The 18,372-nt window shown below is 48.8% G+C and overlaps 1 protein-coding gene across 2 annotated transcripts in view; it reads right to left on the bottom strand.

The window, feature by feature from the left end:
- The window catches only part of TRRAP (transformation/transcription domain associated protein), a 737,638-nt gene that overhangs the window by 157,069 nt on the left and 562,197 nt on the right, over positions 1 to 18,372 (bottom strand). For both annotated transcript variants that reach the window (XM_086940544.1, XM_086940545.1), the window contains one exon: positions 2,112 to 2,224. In XM_086940544.1, the coding sequence (XP_086796670.1) occupies positions 2,112 to 2,224 (113 nt within the window). The remainder of the gene's footprint in view (positions 1 to 2,111; positions 2,225 to 18,372) is intronic.

The raw sequence follows: 18,372 nt of genomic DNA, 5'->3' as shown, positions 1-18,372 counted from the left end.
CTGCTTTGATTAGGAGGGACAGTTTGGTGGGAGGAAAAGTCTTGTCCAAAGCCACAAAAGGAACGTTGAAATTGTTCCTGGAGAGGCTTGTTAGAAAGGCCTAGAGAGCAAGCAGTAGTCCTACTCTTCTTGAAACGTTAATAGGCACCATCAGCCTTGTCCCTGAAGAGGCGAGTCCCATCGGACAGCATGTCCATCGGGGAGGGCCGGACATCTCCAGAGTTCCTTGTTGATCATTGCCATGCATGGCAACAAATAGCAACCATAGTGCCTGTATCCCATCCGACAGAGTAGGTGGTGTTCCAGCCACAACAAATTGTAAACCTAGCCACATCACGATCATCCTGAATGAGGCCTGCACCATTGGGCCTTCAGGACAGGGGCGATGCGACAGGAAGACCAAGTACCCTGCAGCAGGGTGATGCCATCTGGCAATTTGCCGATTAAACAGTGGGCCAGTACAAGGCTTAGCCCAAGCCCCTAGTAGGGTGTCCATCAAGGCCTCACAAAAAGGAATGAGAGGCTCACAAGCAGTCTGGCCAGGCTGCAGGAGTTCCGTCAGGATGTTAGTTTTCACCTCCATGGAGTGGAGGAGAACAGGAGCTCCAGGATATAAGCGACCCTATGCATAAACGTGGCGTAGGATATAGATTTGTCTGTGGCCAGGGCAGGAAGCGGGAAAAGGGCTGATTCAGGGGAAGTGTTCAGCCCGCTAGTGTCTTGCAAGTCCTCAGAGCAATTGTCATCCGCTGAGCAAACTCATCACCCTGGTCATAATTATTATCAGTCAATAAAAAAAAAAAAGAGAATGTAAAGACTGCTGCCTGCCTTGTGTTAAGTTGAGTGTAGAAACCGTGGGCTAATTCAGCTGTGACGTCGGTTGAATTTGTTCCAGGGTCGAGTCAGTGTTGTAAAGGACAAAGGGGCCACCTCTTTGGGCAGCAAAATCAGCAGTGGTGACAACGTACCTGGGCCCAGAGTAGGCATGGGCTCCAGAGGCAGTGTCGATACTAGAGACAAGGGTAGAAGCAATTCATAGGGTCCAGCTAGCGCCAAGGGTGAACCGCCTGCTTGTAATCCAGGTAGTAGGCCATTCGGCTCAGTGGGCACCAAAGGCCCGTCAGAGGAAGTCAGTAAAGCACTGAAGAGCCAGAGCTGAGCGAAACTTCGATCTTGTGCGGCATGGCTAAAGGCCCCGGAAACTTGGGATGTGCTGAAATCAGCGGTGGAATTGGCTCAGAACTTGGAAGATTTTTGGAGCAGAACTCTGATTAACTTCTTATGTTTCTAGTGCCTACCTGAAGATTCGCTTGCGACTCAGACCGGCCTCAAGAGTGGCTCAGTCGACAGTGGGAACAGGACCGGGAACGAGCTTTGGACTTGAAGCACGCCTGGCGCTTCGTTTCGTTGTGCTTGACAATGTGGAATTTCACCTTGCGTTCCCTGATGGCCTTCCGGGTCATTGGCGTGCAGTCCCTGCAGGTGTTGAAGTCCTGGCTCTACCACAGGCAAAACAAGCAGGATCGGTCACAGACATCAGTTTGAGACAGTCCTTAGAGGGCCTACAGATCTGTGTTAGGGGGTGACATCCAGAAAAGACTAATGACATTTTGTGAGAAACATAGCAAAAAGTGGTCTCAGAGACGAGAAAAGTTCTGGAACAGTGTTTTAAGGCATAGAAAGAAAGGAATGGATTGATTTCAGTGTGTGGGAGTGGCGTCTTTACAGGCCTCTCACTTCTGGAGGGTAACAGTGAGGGTATGGGTCCATCTGGTGCATAGGTTCTATGAAATAAGTTTCTTGATTGACTCTGACACCTGGGAAATAATCTTAAGGGGGGGAATCTGCGGCTGGAAGTCTATCAGAAAGTATAGGTTTTCGGGTAAAATATTTTTCAGGGTTATATTTTCTATATAATTAACTGTGATGAAACCAACATAACTTTGTCATTTCTACAGCACCCTTTTTCTACAAACCCCTAAGTTGAAGTAATATAAACCTTACAGTTTCCCTGCTTCTGATCAGAAACCCCAAGAAAAACTGGGTGGTAAATAAGGGTACCAGTCAGTGAAAAAAGACTTATTGTCTCAATAAAAACTTCAAAGTCTTACCGAATCCAGTTGTCCTCCCATAGCTGGTATTCTGGAAAGATGGCAGGTGAAGCATTATTTCTCTCATGGTCCTTTCTGGCTTTCTCCATCGCCTTTTCATAAGATTCCTGTGCCTAGAAACAGTAATAAAATGTTTAGTTTTTTCAAATTACATTTTTTTTTACCTTAAACTCCATTACATCAGACTAATGGGAATACATTCCCTTACCGATGCATTAACTAGATTGGTCCATTTCACAAGCAAATGATAGCTAAACATACATAAGAACATACATTGACCAACTGACAATATTATTTTTTTCACATTGGAAAGTAAATATTTTAGCAACATTTCACTACATAATTTCACCACAGCCAACCCCTGGTGGAAGTGACTGTCAACTCACAGTCAATGAAGAACAATCCTCCATTGCAAACCTTATAGTATATTTATTGTACCTTGAAACGCAGTGAAAAAAGATACGTAGTCTCGCATGTTGATGTTTTAAATTGGGAGGTAAAGGTTAAGCATTACATGCTAAAGGAGTAATCTGCCACCTTATCAACAATGCAGTTCCATTAGAGCCCTGGTCCTTACATCTCAACGATGTGTGCACCATTTCAAAATATCTTTGAACATGTCCATTTCAGGGTAATTGTAGTACTCCTTAAACACACACACCTAGGGTATTGCTATTGAGATAATGTTTTCCATAAAAAAACTTGCACCAAGCTGGAGAAACTAAACAGGTCCCTACTAGAGAAGCACATTGTCCCTTTGCTAGACAAAGTAGGTACTTTGTCGAATAGCAGGTCGTATTGAAGTCGCTGGCTCAGAGTACTCGCAGCAGATCCTGGGACCTCTGAGCCAGCGACTTCATCCCTTCACTGATTGGAAGCGGATTATAAGGCCATTGAGCCTCATCCTTCACAGGCGATTCAATACGACCTGCTATTCGAGTGGACTGTCGTGCAACACACCTCTGTCTTGAAAAAGACCCGCCGCGACCTTAGACACAGGCGCAGAAGGGTCGAAACGTCGACAACCCACAACAGGCCATTGACTTCTAGGATTTCAAAAATTTAAAGAAACATTGAAAAATCTCTAGACAGCCATCTGGAATGGCCTTGAAAAGAATAACTGTGTATATATGTATATATTGATTGTATATATGTGTATCTCTCACTGTACATATATAAGAAGTTTGTACCACTTGAGCACTATTCACCACTGTCACTTTCTTTTGCACAAAAAAAATCACGTTGACAGTCTTATCTGTACTACATGAAATAATTGAATGACTTTAATTCATATAAAATATGAAAATGCAATGAATAAGACCTCGAGTCATTAATTGTGAGGTTCTGAATTGTGTTATTTTAAGAGGGGTGTCCTCTAATACAGTAACAGTACTCTATAAATCACCCTTGGTTTTCACCCGACAGAACCATTTGTTTTATTAATTAAGCTAGGACGCAGGCCTTTGTCCTCCTTGGGTACCAGAAAAAAGTGGGAATAGGAACCACAACCTACTTCTGGGGCAGGAACGCACTAGATGGTGCCCTTGGCTAAGTGTGCCAAAACTTCCTGTTAGAGAAGGGCCAGGTGATCCTCCGACATGCGATGGAACTGAGGTGGCATGGAGGGAGTGGTAGTCTCAAAGGGGAGGAAGTAGCCCCTTAACTATTTGCAAAACCCACAAGTCTGAAGTGATGGTGCACCAGTGGATCCTGTTGCCCCATTGCGTTTGGTGGCCCTGAAAGGTCGGACTAGGAGGGTTTGAAGGCTGCTGCAGAGAGGGTTGAGGTGGACTGGCCCACCCGCTGGTCCCTAGAACACGTCAGTGGTTTGCTGGTGCTGAACAGCTTACGCCGGCCTGTGGCTCAGGGCAAGACGTAGTGGGGCACCCCTTCCGTACCTCTAATAAAAGAGAGGGACCCAATGACCCAAAGGAGCAGGGTACCAAATGACCGTCAAACAAAGAGATGCCCCTTTGGAGATTTCAAACCTAGGCATACACTCAGCTCAAGCAACATACATACACATAGCTAATATACTAACAGCAAATAGCATGCAACGGAAAATGCAGAAATGTTCAAAAATGTGAAAAAATTGTATATAAATATATATGTGTGGTAAAACCATACAGTTTATTAAAACAAGTTAAAACCAACTCAGGCTTGCAAATAGCAATCAAAGCAATAATACGTTTAGAATCACAAAAACATTGAAAGTATATATAGTGACAAAAAACATAATAGTTAAAAACAATCCTAGGGCCAGAAAAAGAGGAACAACAATTCCTAACAGCTGCGACATTGGAGAATTTGTTTTTGTCAGTAAATTCTCCAATGTCAGTAATAAAATTAAGAATGTCATTAATAGTAACTGGCATATCCTCAATCATGATGAAGAAATGGCTTTAGAGAAACCTATCTTTGCTTTCAAGAAGAACAAAAACCTATGTGAACTCCTTGTACATACATATAGGGATGAGTCTCATTCGAACCAGAGAACTATTGACAACTCTGCTGTGGTGGGTAATGTTAGATGTGGCTCATGTAACATCTGTCCACAGTGTGTCATCTCTAAAGAACTTACCCATAATGCCAAACTTATCAAGCCGGAAAATCTTAACAACTGTAGGAGCAAAAATGTCATCTACCTCTGGATTTGCCCGTGCGGACTTGGTTATGTAGGCGAGACAGAAAGGGAAGCTCGCACTAGGTTTCAGGAACACAGATCAGCGATTAAAACGAAGAAAACTACTGCACCGCTGGTCGCACATTTTATTGAGAATGGCCATACCGAGAATGAATTTAAATGGTTCATTCTTGAGAAAGTGAAAATTGGTAAAAGAGGTGGTAATATTCAAACTGTCTGTAAGTGCCGCGAACAATGGTATATTTCATACTGTGATACTGTCAGAAAAGGCCTTAATTCTAGAGAGGAATGGGAACAGATTATAGGGACTAGCTGATCATTTTAGATGATTCCCATTTATCTGTTATTAATTGAGGCAGGACATGAGTCCCATTTTTAGAATCTGTTCATATCTATTATGTAGATTTTTATTTTATTTTATTCTATTCTACTCTATTTTTCATTCTTATTTATTTTATTTTCATTATAGCGCACTGCTGCTTATGAACAAGTTACTTACCTTCGGTAACGATATATCTGTAAGAAACATTAGTTAGTGTTAGATTCCTTACCTTAGAATATCCCCAGGCGTCAGTCTGGATCCGGAAACTTTTGTGTAGCAGTACCCCTGCGCGTCGGTAGGCGTCGTCTGCAGGCGTCCCCTGCGGCTCCGCGTCCGTCGTCGGCGTCGTGCGCCGTGATGACGTCGCTGGAGTATATAGACGCCGCCTCCGCGCGCTGACGTCAGTTCTTTGCACACAGCATTTCCGCGCCAGGAGACGCAGAGCCATGAGAGAACCAACACTGGTGCCATGTAAAACTAGGGCCCTGAAAGGGATGTCCTTAACCCTAGGTATCAGTTCGCAGAACGGGGAGGATGGGTGGGATCGGTAAGGAATCTAACACTAACTAATGTTTCTTACAGATATATCGTTACCGAAGGTAAGTAACTTGTTCATCTGAAAGAAACACGTTAGTGTTAGATTCCTTACCTTAGAATACATACCCCAGCAATACCAACCCCGGTGGTGGGTCTGCGAACCAATACAAACTACACCAGAAAGTCCTGGAGGACAGAACGGCCAAAGAAGCCATCCCTCCGGACTTGACTGTCCAGGCAGTAGTGCCTCGCAAAGGTGTGCAGCGAGGCCCACGTAGCCGCTTGGCAAATGTCCTGCAAGGGGACTCCCCGGCCCAGGGCAGTGGTAGCCGCCGTGGCCCGAGTGGAATGGGCCCTCAGCCCAACAGGGGGCTCCTTCCGAGCCAAAGAGAAGCACGCTTTGATGCAGAGAACGACCCATCGAGAGATGGTCCGTTTACAGACCGCCCGTCCCTTCTTCGCACCCACGTAGCCAACAAACAGTTGGTCATCCACCCGGAACTGGCGTGTGCGATCCATGTAAAATGAAAGCGCACGTTTTGGGTCCAGACGATGGAGCCGCTCTTCATCCTTTGAAGGATGCGGAGGCGGGAAGAAGGAAGGGAGGGTGATGGACTGCCCGATGTGAAAGGCCGAAACAACCTTGGGCAGGAAAGAAGGTCTAGTCCTCAGAACCACCTTGTCAGGATGAATGGACAAGAAAGGAGGTTTGACAGAAAGAGCCTGGAGCTCACTCACCCTCCTGGCAGAGGTGATGGCAACCAGGAAAGCCGTCTTTAAAGTCAGGAGACGGAGAGGGCAAGAATGAAGGGGCTTAAAGGGAGCACACATCAGAAAGGTCAGAACCAGATTCAAATCCCACTGAGGCATCACAAACGGAACAGGTGGAAACATGTGAGTGATGCCCTTCAAGAATCGAGTTACAATCGGGGATTTGAACAAAGAAGGCTGATCAGGAAGCCTCAAAAAGGCTGAAAGGGCAGAAAGGTAGCCCTTGATAGTGCCCAGAGCAGAGCCCTGCTGGGCAAGAGAAAGAAGAAACAGAAGAACCTCCGAAAGAGGGGCAGAAAGAGGATCCACAGCCTTTGCTGTGCACCATGCCACAAATCTGTTCCACCGACAGGCGTATACCGACTTAGTGGAGGGACGCCTGGCTGCCAGAATAACATCACAGACTTCAGGAGGCAAGTCAAATGGCCTCAACTGCCGCCGCTCAATCTCCAAGCATGGAGGTGGAGACTGGACAGGTTCGGGTGGAGGACCGTCCCCTGCTGCTGCGACAGAAGGTCCTCCTGAAGGGGCAGGCGGATCGGGGGACCGACTGACATGCTGAGTAGCTCGGGATACCAGTATCTTCGAGCCCAGTCCGGAGCCACAAGGATAACTTGGGCCCGGTCGCGCCTGATCTTCTTCAGCACTCTGGGCAGAAGTGGTATAGGCGGAAAGGCGTATAACAGACCGCAACTCCACTCGCGCCGAAAGGCGTCGCCGCGCGAGTGCCGTCTTGGAAACTCCAACGCGCAGAACTGATGACATTGCGCGTTCTCTTCGGTGGCGAATAGATCTAACCAAGGCTTTCCCCATTGCAGAAAGATGCCTTGCGCCACGTCCGAGTTCAGACGCCATTCGTGATCCATCGAGCACCGACGGCTGAGTTCGTCCACCCTGGCGTTCAGAGAACCTGCCAGGTGTTGAACCGTCAGAGTCACGCCCTGACGTTCCAGCCATTGCCAGAGGCGCAGAGCCTCCTGGCAAAGGGTCCACGACCCCACACCGCCCTGTTTGTTGCAGTACCACATGGCGGTGGTGTTGTCGGTGAACACCTGCACCACACTCCCGTTGACAAAGGGGAGGAATGCCTTCAGTGCCAGACGAATCGCCCGCAGCTCCAACAGGTTGATATGGAGCCGGGACTCCGCCGGAGACCAGATGCCTCTCCCAAGTGGCCACCCCAGCCCTGGAGGGACGCGTCCGTCACGACAACGTGCTCCGGTTGGGGAAGGGAGAGGGACTTGCCCCTGACCCAATCGCGGTCCGTAAGCCACCACTGCAGTTGTCTCGCAGTGCCCTCCGAGATCAAGACGTGGTCGGACAAGTTGCCCTGATGCTGGGCCCACTGAAACTTCAGGTCCCACTGCAGAGCCCGCATCCGCCACCGAGCGTGATGCACCAGAAGGATGCAGGAAGCCATCAGTCCCAGCAGCCGCAGCGTCAACCTGACCGAAACCCGGGATAGCGGCTGAAAGATGGGAATCAAAGCCTGAATATCCCGAACCCGCCGTTCCGGAGGATAAACCCGAAACTGCGCCGAGTCCAGAACCGCTCCGATGAAAAGGAGCTTTTGAGAGGGACACAGGTGTGATTTCGGCACATTGATGGAGAACCCCAGGTCGTGCAAGAGGTCTGCCGTCATCTGAAGGTGGTGGACGACTGTCTGGGGCGAGCCCGCCTTCAACAACCAGTCGTCTAGGTAGGGGAAGACTGAAACCCCCAACCTGCGCAGATGGGCTGCGACCACCGCCATCACCTTTGTGAACACCCGTGGGGCGCTGGTAAGGCCGAAGGGAAGCACGATAAACTGAAAATGCTCCTGGCCTACCGTGAACCGCAGGTAACGCCGGTGGGCCGGCAGGACGGGGATGTGAAAATAGGCGTCCTGCAAGTCCAACGCTACCATCCAGTCTTGTGGGTCTAGAGCAGCCAAGACCTGAGCTAACGTCAACATCTTGAACTTCTCCTTCCGGAGGAAGCCGTTGACGTTCCTTAGATCCAAGATAGGACGTAGGCCCCCCTTGTCCTTCTTGGGCACCAGAAAGTAGTGGGAATAACAACCACGCCCTACTTCTGGCCCAGGAACGCGCTCGACGGCCCCCTTGGCCAAGAGGGCCGTAACTTCCTCCTGCAGAAGTGTCAAGTGGTCCCCCGACACACGGTGGTTCTGCGGTGGCATGGCTGGAGGAGAGGTCTCGAAGGGGAGGGAGTAGCCCCTTCGGACGATTTGCAGCACCCACCTGTCCGAAGTGATCGTGCGCCAGTGAGCGTGGTGATGGCGAACCCTGCCACCCACTGGCGTCACATGGGGCCGAAAGCACGGACTAGGAGGATTTTGGGGTAGATGCTGCGGGGGAAGGTGTGGTCTGACCCCGCCGTTGTCCCCGACCGCCGCCACGGCGGTTTCCACGGCCGCCACCGCGTTGAAAGGATTGTTGCGGCGCGTGGCTGGCAGCACGTGTGGGGGCGCCCCTTCCTTGGCCACGAAAGGGACGAAACGAACCCGTTTGCTGACGCTGGGTCGAGAGACCCAAGGACTTGGCCGTGACCCTGGAGTCCTTGAAGCGTTCCAGCGCGTGGTCCGCCTTGTCACCGAAGAGGTGACGGCCATCGAACGGCATGTCCATCAGTGCATTTTGGACGTCTGCCGAAAAATTGGCGGATCTCAGCCAGGCGTGGCGACGAATCGCCACTGTCGTTGACATAGCTCTGCCCAGCGAGTCGGTCGTATCAAGACCACACCGTATTGAATATTTCGCTGCATCTCGGCCCTCAGCCACAGCCTGACCGAGTTTTGCCCGCACCTCCATGGGGCATTCTGGCAGCAGTTCCGCGACCGTATCCCACACAGAGTGGGTGTAGCGGCCCAAGAGGCAGGCGGTGTTGCAAGACCGCAGGCCCAAACTAATGGACGAGAAGACCTTTTTGCCAAATTGGTCATACCTCTTGGATTCCCGGTCGGGCGGGGCCGACGGGAATGCGGACTGGGAGGTCGAGGCCTGGATCACCAGACTCTCAGGAGTGGGGTGGGTAGACAGGAACTTGGGGTCGTCCGGACAAGGACGGTGGCGCCTGGCCACGTTCCGATCAACAGGCGGACCTGAAGCGGGCCTGGACCAAGTGCCCAACAGAACGTCTGATAAGGCTTCATTAAACGGCAGCAGTGGCTCCTGTGGGCATGACTGCGGTTTGAAGACCTCGGTGAGGATGTTAGGCCTCACGGACGCGACGGGGAGCTCAAGGTGTAAGGCCTTGGCAGCCCTCATCAGCACCACAGAATAAGCAGCTCCCTCCACCGATGCCACGGAAGGAGGAGAGATCAAACCAGGGTTAGGAGAGTCGTCCAGACCACTGGCATCCCCCAAGTCACCTGTCCAGTCCGGGTCATACTGGCACTCGCGTGACAGAGGGTCCTCGGACCCCTCCCAACCTTCACCGAACTCTTCATCTTCTCCGTATTCGGAGTCAACGATGTAGACCGGCTCCTCGGGGTTCATGGGCCCCTCCGGCGCCGCGTCCGGCGTCGGGGAAGGTAAGGGGACGGCGCCGCCCGGAGCCGGCGTCGGAACCCCGGAGCCGGCCGGAGCCGGCACCGGAGAACTGGCGCCGCGCGGGGGCGGCGTCGGGGGTAACCCCGATGGCAACGGCGCCGGGGAGGCCGGAAGACCAGCCGGCGCCGATCCCGAAGGCCCTTGCGGCGCCGGGGTCGGAGCCGTCGGCGGCGCCGGGGCCGGAGCACCCGACGGCGCCGAGGCAGGGACACCCGAACCGCCAGGACCCCCAGACGGTAGCGCTGGGCCCGAAGGCACCGTAGGCCCCGTCGGAGAACCGAGCGCCCTCATGGCCATGAGGAACGCCTCGATCTCCTCAGGCGTCGCACCGTGCCCAGGGACCGGAGGGTATGAGGCAGGCCGCGCCGGCGACTCTCGCGGAGCCGCGGGGTTGGGGTCACCCGAGCCCCCGGCCGCATCGCGCGAGCGTCGGGGGGAGTCGGGGGTACGATGACGACGCCCCGACTTCTTATGCTTCTTAGCTGACGAGCCTGACGAGTGGTGTCGACTTCCGGAACGCTCGGCGCGGCTCCGCGATCGTTCCCTCGAACGCTCTCTCGACCTCCGGCCGGACCGGGACCGCTCCCGGTCCCGACGTGGAGCCGACACCCGGAGCTCCAGCAGCTTGCGGGACCGCTCCCGCCTAGCCTTGTTGGTGAGGGCCCGGCAGTCGACGCAGGAGTCCACGTCGTGGTCGGGGCCCAGACACCGGAGACAGAGGCGGTGATGGTCTGTGACCGACATCGTGCGCTCACAGTCATCACAGTGCTTGAACCCAGGCATCCTATCAGGCACAAGTGAGTAATTAACTTCGAAAAACTTGGTCAAAGACCGGGATACTGCTCTTCAGATCTGCGTCCACTGGCGCGGAAAAAAGAAGAACTGACGTCAGCGCGCGGAGGCGGCGTCTATATACTCCAGCGACGTCATCACGGCGCACGACGCCGACGACGGACGCGGAGCCGCAGGGGACGCCTGCAGACGACGCCTACCGACGCGCAGGGGTACTGCTACGCAAAAGTTTCCGGATCCAGACTGACGCCTGGGGATATTCTAAGGTAAGGAATCTAACACTAACGTGTTTCTTTCAGATATTTATTTTTAGTAGGTAGGTTGCGCTTACACTTATATTCGAGCTTCTAAGTGGATTGAGAACCCGCCTATTATGCTCTGGCTTTCGCATACAATTTGTGTTGTTACTGACCTAATTCTGCATTTATCGAAATAATTTACCTGCTGTACTTGGCTTGCTACGTTTGCTGTGATCGGTAACAATATGAAGGTTAGCAGTCTAGCAGTAAGGCTATAGGGTGTGATTGGTGAATCTGGAAATACTGATCACTGTCAACATCCGGAATAGCCGTTTTGTTACCCGGAAGTACTTGTTTGGCAATCACTGTGCCGATCAGTTTCGCCCCATTAGTGCTAGCATATTTAAAGGACGCTAGTCGCCTTTCTCTTTGTTCGAGTTGCCCGCATGACGTGGAGGCGTTTGCCCAGATTGTCGGTCATACAGGTGAGGACCTCTGAGGCCGGTTCATGATTAAGGCTACTTAGAAGCATTTGCGGAGGGTATTCCTTAAATTTATAGCTTTGCGCCTGTAATTGTTTTTATAGAACACTACGGGACGTGGGGTGTCGCGAATAAGGACTATGTCATTCCTTTGATCCTACACCGGCAGAGATATATATATCGGGTGTTTGATGCATGAAGTTTGTTGCCGGCATCCTTATTTGGAGGTATGGCATATGGCTATATTTGGGAATTCCATATTGACATAATCTCGTTTGGATGCATATTCTTATCAATGCATAATTTACTGTTCTAGGGCACTCGAACCTATCAAGATACCAAGATTGTGAGACTTGCAAATTTTCTCACCATCGCTTGTTTTAATAACTCGGCGCTACGTTAGTGATATCGAGGCTACTGCAAACATTCACGGTTAGCAGTCTTTCTATATAAAATAATCTCTTTTGTTTGCCTCAAATTCTCGCAATATGAGATAAATGTGAGCGTTAATATATTGATTGCCTATATCTCATAGGTCGCCCTATGACTATTCCAGAGCTAGAGTAATATTGCTCTGAGGTACCACAGCCCACAAAGTCAAGGATGAAGTCTACCAGATAAAGTGGGTGGTTTGTTAGTGACACGAATGCGCTGTGAATGATAAAGGTATGTTCATAATTGATAACTTAGATGTCTACGCTGCGCTATGGTTAAGGCCGATTTGTTGTGATATAAAATGATTATGAAAGTACAAAGGCCTATTATACATGTCAAAGATGAGGGCTGTGGATATGAAGATGCACTTTTGACCTCCAGCCCCATGTAAATAATTTCAATGTGTTGATTGCTTGAAAATGATCAAATTGCAAACTCACCATTGTGTGTTTTTATGTGTGAATTTATACTGGATTGTCGTGTTTAGAATATATTGTTTGTGAACTACCTATTGTTAGGATATAATGTACTGTTTCTAATGAATTTCTAATGAATTTCCCATTTTTAGGACTAAGCAGAATGTAATGTGAATATGTGTCGTAAAACTATATTTAAAATTGGGTTTTTATCTTTTATAGGTTTTTATTGTTCTAATGGGATGGTTCTATCTATTATCCTGAGGAAGGTGTCGGCTAAAAATTAATTGCCCACCGAAACGCGTTGATACACAAAGGGAGAACTACTTTGAGTCTGGTTGGGAGACAACAAACCTGATACAAGATTTATAATTAATAATCAGGAGTGATCTATATAATACCTTTGTAGTTCCCTCGCAGCTGTTAGGAATTGTTGTTCCTCTTTTTCTGTCCCTAGGATTGTTTTTAACTATTATGTTTTTTGTCACTATATATACTTTCAATGTTTTTGTGATTCTAAATGTATTATTGCTTTGATTGCTATTTACAAGCCTGAGTTGGTTTTAACTTGTTTTAATAAACTGTATGGTTTTACCACACATATATATACAATTTTTTTCACATTTTTGAACATTTCTGCATTTTCCGTTGCATGCTATTTGCTGTTAGTATATTAGCTATGTGTATGTATGTTGCTTGAGCTGAGTGTATGCCTAGGTTTGAAATCTCCAAAGGGGCATCTATTTGTTTGGCACCCCTTCCGTAGCCATGAAAGGTGTGAAAGGTAGACTGAGCAGGGCGGGTGGTGGAGAGTGTAGGACGCTGGCTCTGTATATAGTATACCAAAGTGAGGTATAGTGTGCACAGAGTCCAATGGAACCCCAAAGGTAGGCAGAGGCAAAGTTAAATAGAACCTTACTCTCCATTTGTGGTAGTGTGGTCGAGCAGTAAGGTAGTATCAGAGGAAAGTGTTAAAAATGTGTTATACAAACTCTAAGATAGAACTTCAGACCAATAGTTTTTGTGTAACAATATTCTTTCAGTTATTTTATTTTCTAGAACCAAGCAAGCCTGCCACAGGTAAGCAATAAATACTTTACAGTAGTAATGCAGTTTGTAAACAGTTTGGATTGCAATAGTAAATGTACTTTGATTTGACTTACAGAATTGTTTCAGAGAAATGCAATGATTTGTAAATACAGTACATAGACTTGAATTACAGTAAAATACCAGGTAAGTAACTTTTTGGGTTACTTTTATTACTCAGAGTAGTATACCTGGATACTACTCTGGGACATTTCCTGCAAACAGGTACGTAAAATCGTTTTCGTTTTTGTAATTTTAAGGAATTTCTTTAGGTTTTCAAACTCCACACTAACTTTTCCAAGAAAAAACAGTCAATGTTATGCTATAGAGGAAAATAGTGTTTACAGGTAAGTAACTTTTGGGATTACTTTTCTTAGACAGTGTAGTATACATGGATACTATACTGGGACATCTCCTGCAAACAGGTAAATAAAATCGTTTTTGTTAATCTGTACAATTTTAAAGATTTTGTTAGGTTTTCAAACTCCATACTTGGAAACTTTTCACAGAAAAACAGTCAATGTTATCCCATGGAGGAAAATATGGTTATAGGCTTTGAGGTAAGAATTTGGTAGTGGGAGTTCTGGGGGTAGACTCAGGGGTCCCCCAGGGTCAGTGACGCACTTTTGTTACATCCTCAGTGGCACTACGGCAGCCAGGTGCAGAGGGTTGAAGCCCAATGTTATCCAATGGGGAATAGGGGGCCTCCAGTTGGTGGCTGCTAACGAGCAGGCCACTTGGTTGTGGGAGCAAAGCTCCTGGACTTTAATTCGGGCCAAAATGGGAAATAAGCCAGCACAAAAGGTGCACCCTCAGCAGCGCTGGGGCGGCCGGATGCAGAGTGCTGTTTTGGCATCGGGTGACCTGTTGTTTTCAATGGGGATTTTGGGTTTGGGTTTTTAGCTGCAGGCTCCGTCGAAGAAGACTTCCGGGAGGAACCATCAGCTGGGCAGGTAAGTTGGAGGGCTCGGGAACATAGGTGCACCTCAGGTTCATTTCTCCAAGGCGCAGGGTGGCTGGATGCAGGGGTGTCTTTTGAGGTCGTATTTCACCTTACTGGGCCACTTGCGGTCGGGGGTGGCCTCAATGCAGAGGCTGCAGGAGACGTCAGGGAGTACTAGAGGGGTTAAGCCATGGTGGATTCGGACTCTGGAGAGCTGGGGGACCTTGTTGGGACCGGTGGCCCACTTGAACTCGGGCTGTAGGGGACGGGTGCAGTGGTGGTTCCAGGCGACCGGTTTCTTTTTCCTCAGCAGGCTCGGAGTCTTTGTTTGGTGTTCCTTTTGAACAGAGCTGCTGTTCACAAGAGATCCAGTCTTTGTTGAAGGCAGTCAGTCCTCCCCGGGGTTCTGGAGGTCGCTGGCTGCAGGACAAGACGATTTTTTGCACAGGATCTGCGGAAACTGCAGACGGGCTGATAGGGCTGGGGCCAAGTCAGTTGTTCTCTGCAGTCTCCTTTGCTGGGCGTCTTCTTTCGTCCTGCGCGGCTTGCTCAGTGAGATTTATTGCAGATAAGGAGTTTCAGAAGAGGGCTTGAAGCCCCGCCCCTCATTTCCATTGGCCGGCGTCCCCGTTTATGGTAAACGGTGGCCTGCCATTGGAAATTAGGGTTTTTGGTTGCCGCCCTTTGGCTTGCGATCCGAACTGGGTCTCCTGCTTCACGGCTGTAGTGAAGCACTTTCTTATCTTTATGGGGCCATGTGTTTAAACACATGGCCCCATAAAGACAAGAGATCTCCATGCTACAGCTGCAGCGCGGTCTTCTTTCACTTTCAGGACTGCACTGACCTCTGGTGCCTCCTCTCTTCCGTCAGCACCCCTCCGCCGGTCTCTTCCATCTTCGGAAAGGCACATACATCCTACACTGTCTGCCCCAGCCCCCCTCACTGCCTCTCGCTACTCAATGGTGATACCTGGAGAGGCAGATAGGCCGGACATTTTATTGAAATCGTTTTATAAAGCGCCCACCAGCCTCATGGCTTAAAGCACACAAACCAGATGCTTTACAGAGCTGTGGACAACCGTCCCGAGCTTCATACTGCAAGCGCCCTCAGAAGCTCTTTCTGCCTCTCCGCAAATTGTTTTTGTGTGATGCTATTTATTGTGTGCTTTTTATACAGCGCTCTGAACCCCGTAGGGGTCATGTTCGCGCTAAAGAATACTCCTCAAATAAATAACACAACTACGAAGAGGCACCTAAAACAAGCCAGAACTACGGTGCTTGTTAGCATTATCAAACAAATGTTACAAGGATGAATTTGTTGTTAATATATGTCAATATTAGTGGCAGAGCAAAGCCGTAGGGGCCCCTAGGAGTATACTATCAAGGCCCCCGTATCCTATCACTGCCCAGTCGGGCTTATCAAGAAATATTTGGCGTTGGTGATTTACAAACAGGGGCCAAGGAGTTCTCAGTGAGTTGGGGCCCTCGGGGCTCAGTCACGAGGCTGAGAGCACAGCAGACATGGCATGCAGAGGTGGGGCCTCTGTGCTCTTAAAGATGCTTTTTTTGCACCGCACCAACGGCCCTTCTTACTGGTAGTTTTTATCCTTCACTTTTCTCCATCCCATCTTTCCGAGCTGCTGCCCATCTTTAGCCTGATTCTTTCATCACCTCTCCTGCTTTCCCCACATCACCCAGCCAAGCTTTCTTCAAGCACTGCTGCTCCTCGTCAATATACTGAAGCCCCCCTCTCACTGGTGCTGCTGGCCTTTACCTCTGTCACTCTTTCTGTTTTTCATGAGTTTCCCCCCTACCCCACCTTCCTTTCTCTCACAGCTTTCCTCGCTTCCCCACCCTGTTCTCCCCTCTCCCAGTTTTCCTCTTTCCCCCACCCTGTTCTACTCTCTCCCGGTTTTCCTCACTCCCCCACCCTGTTCTCCTCTCTCTCACAGATTCCCTCGTTCCTCACCCTGTTCTCTCTCCCAGTTTTCTTCGCCCCCACCCTGGTCTCCTCTCTCTCCCAGTTTTCCTTGCTTCCCCATCCTAATCTCCACTCTCACAGTTTTCCTCACTCCCCCATGCTGCCCTCATCTCTCTCCCACTTTTTATCACACCCTCATGCTGCTCTCCTCTTTCTCCCAGTTCTCACTTTAACTCTCCTTCTATCCTCGGTTTCATCCATTTCTTTGAGTTTCCCCTTCACACTCAAAATGTTGTCTCTTGTTCTGTTCCCTCACACCTCTGCTACTTGTTCTGACAATTTTACGCTCTTCTTCATTTCTCCTAGTATTCTTTGCACCTCAGTCTCTCATTAGTTCACTCTATCTCTTCCAATATTCTGCTTACCTCCCACTCTCCTTTGGTAAACAGTATCTCTACTATCGCACTCACCTCATTCTCGCCCAGTTTCACTGCCACCCAACCGCTCATTCTCCCTACCCACAGCTAATTCTCCCTACCGCTCATTCTCCCACCCTTCCGCTCATTCTCCCACCCTACCGCTCATTCTCCCTTCCGCTTATTCTCCCACTCTACCGCTCAGTATCCCTACAACTCATTCTCTCTTCTGCTCATTCTCCCTACAGGCACCCTACAGCTCATTCTCCCTTCCGCTCATTCTCCCTTCCGCTCATTCTCCCACCCTACCGCATGTTCTTCCACCTTACCACTAATTTTCCTACCATACAGCTCATTCTCCCACCCACATTCCCCCACCCTGCCGCTCATTCTCCCTACATCTCCCAACCTCTGTTACTCCTACCCCCTCAATCTTCCACCCTACCGCTCATTCTAACACCCTATCACTCATTCTCCCTGCCGTTCATTCTCAAACCTGACTGCTGAGAACAGCGAGGTCATCCAGTTTTCGTCTATGTCGTCTTGCCACTGGTAGACTTACTGGGGGAGTTAAGCATAACTTTGTTCAAGTAGTTACTGGAGAGTCAATTAGAGCGTCACTGAATGGCAGCAAGGGCTCTGCAATGTGGATGAACCAGGTGGTAAACTTTCTATCAATAAATATGACTTTGTTTCCACAGCAACAGTCAAAGACGCTCCGAAAACATTCTGGACCCTGTTTATGAATCCCACATGACAACCTACTCTCTCGATATCGTTTTGCAGCATACTCCTGAGGCTGTTTACTGTGGTTGTTTACTGTGGTCTGCCAATATATGGCAGTCTACTTCAGTTTGGAATAGGAGGTTGTATTCTTGTATCTGAAGAAACTTCTTTCTCTTATTCAGGGGAAAGGAACTGGTATGACAGCACAGTGTAATAGCTGGATTTGAACAAACTGGGATGGTCTGTTATTCTTCCTTGTATGAGTTCAAGGTCCAGCTGTAAGACTACGAAGGAACATCATTCCAGTGGCCTTCCATCATAAAGGAGAAAAGAATACGAATGGGACTCAGTGAGCAATTACCCTTTGCTCCTTATAATTGGCAAACACATATTCTGATCTTACTATTTTCATCAACAAAAGGGATTTTCTCCAATAGAACTTTTTGCTATAGTTGACTGATGCCCCTGGCCACAGCTTTTTGTTAGACCTTGGTTAGGTAAGGAATGTTCTCTGTCTGGACTATACAGGACAAGTCATTTCCTTTTACTACACTACAAAGTTTCAAGACAAGCAACGCGAAAGATAACAGCCCAATTGTTGCCAAGACAGACTTTCGTTTTTGAACAAATTGTGCTCTCCTAAAATGTCCTGAATGTTCTCTTGGTTTCAGACTCCCTTATTTTGCATGGAGACTCCAAGTATTCCACCTATTCTTAGTTATGGTGATTTGAGATCCTGGCCCCTGATAATCTAAGTAGTACATACCTGAATATGTCTGAGCCTAACAACACTTCTGATTGTCCAACCAAGGAAGGAAGGACTCAACGTGGCATCCGTATAAGAACAAATGCTTTTGTTATTGGGCATTTAAATATTACACGATCCCTTTTCCCAAGTCTCTTTAGCTAGCATAATAGTAATCGTAACAGATAGTAAATAAAGGAATACAGCCAGATTCCTGCAAGCATTATTTCTCAGT

This window comes from Lissotriton vulgaris, chromosome 10, assembly GCF_964263255.1.
Source record: "Lissotriton vulgaris chromosome 10, aLisVul1.2, whole genome shotgun sequence".
Lineage (NCBI taxonomy): Eukaryota > Metazoa > Chordata > Amphibia > Caudata > Salamandridae > Lissotriton > Lissotriton vulgaris.
The sequence above is the reverse complement of the archived record's forward strand: the minus strand, read 5'-3'. Positions and strand labels throughout refer to the sequence as shown.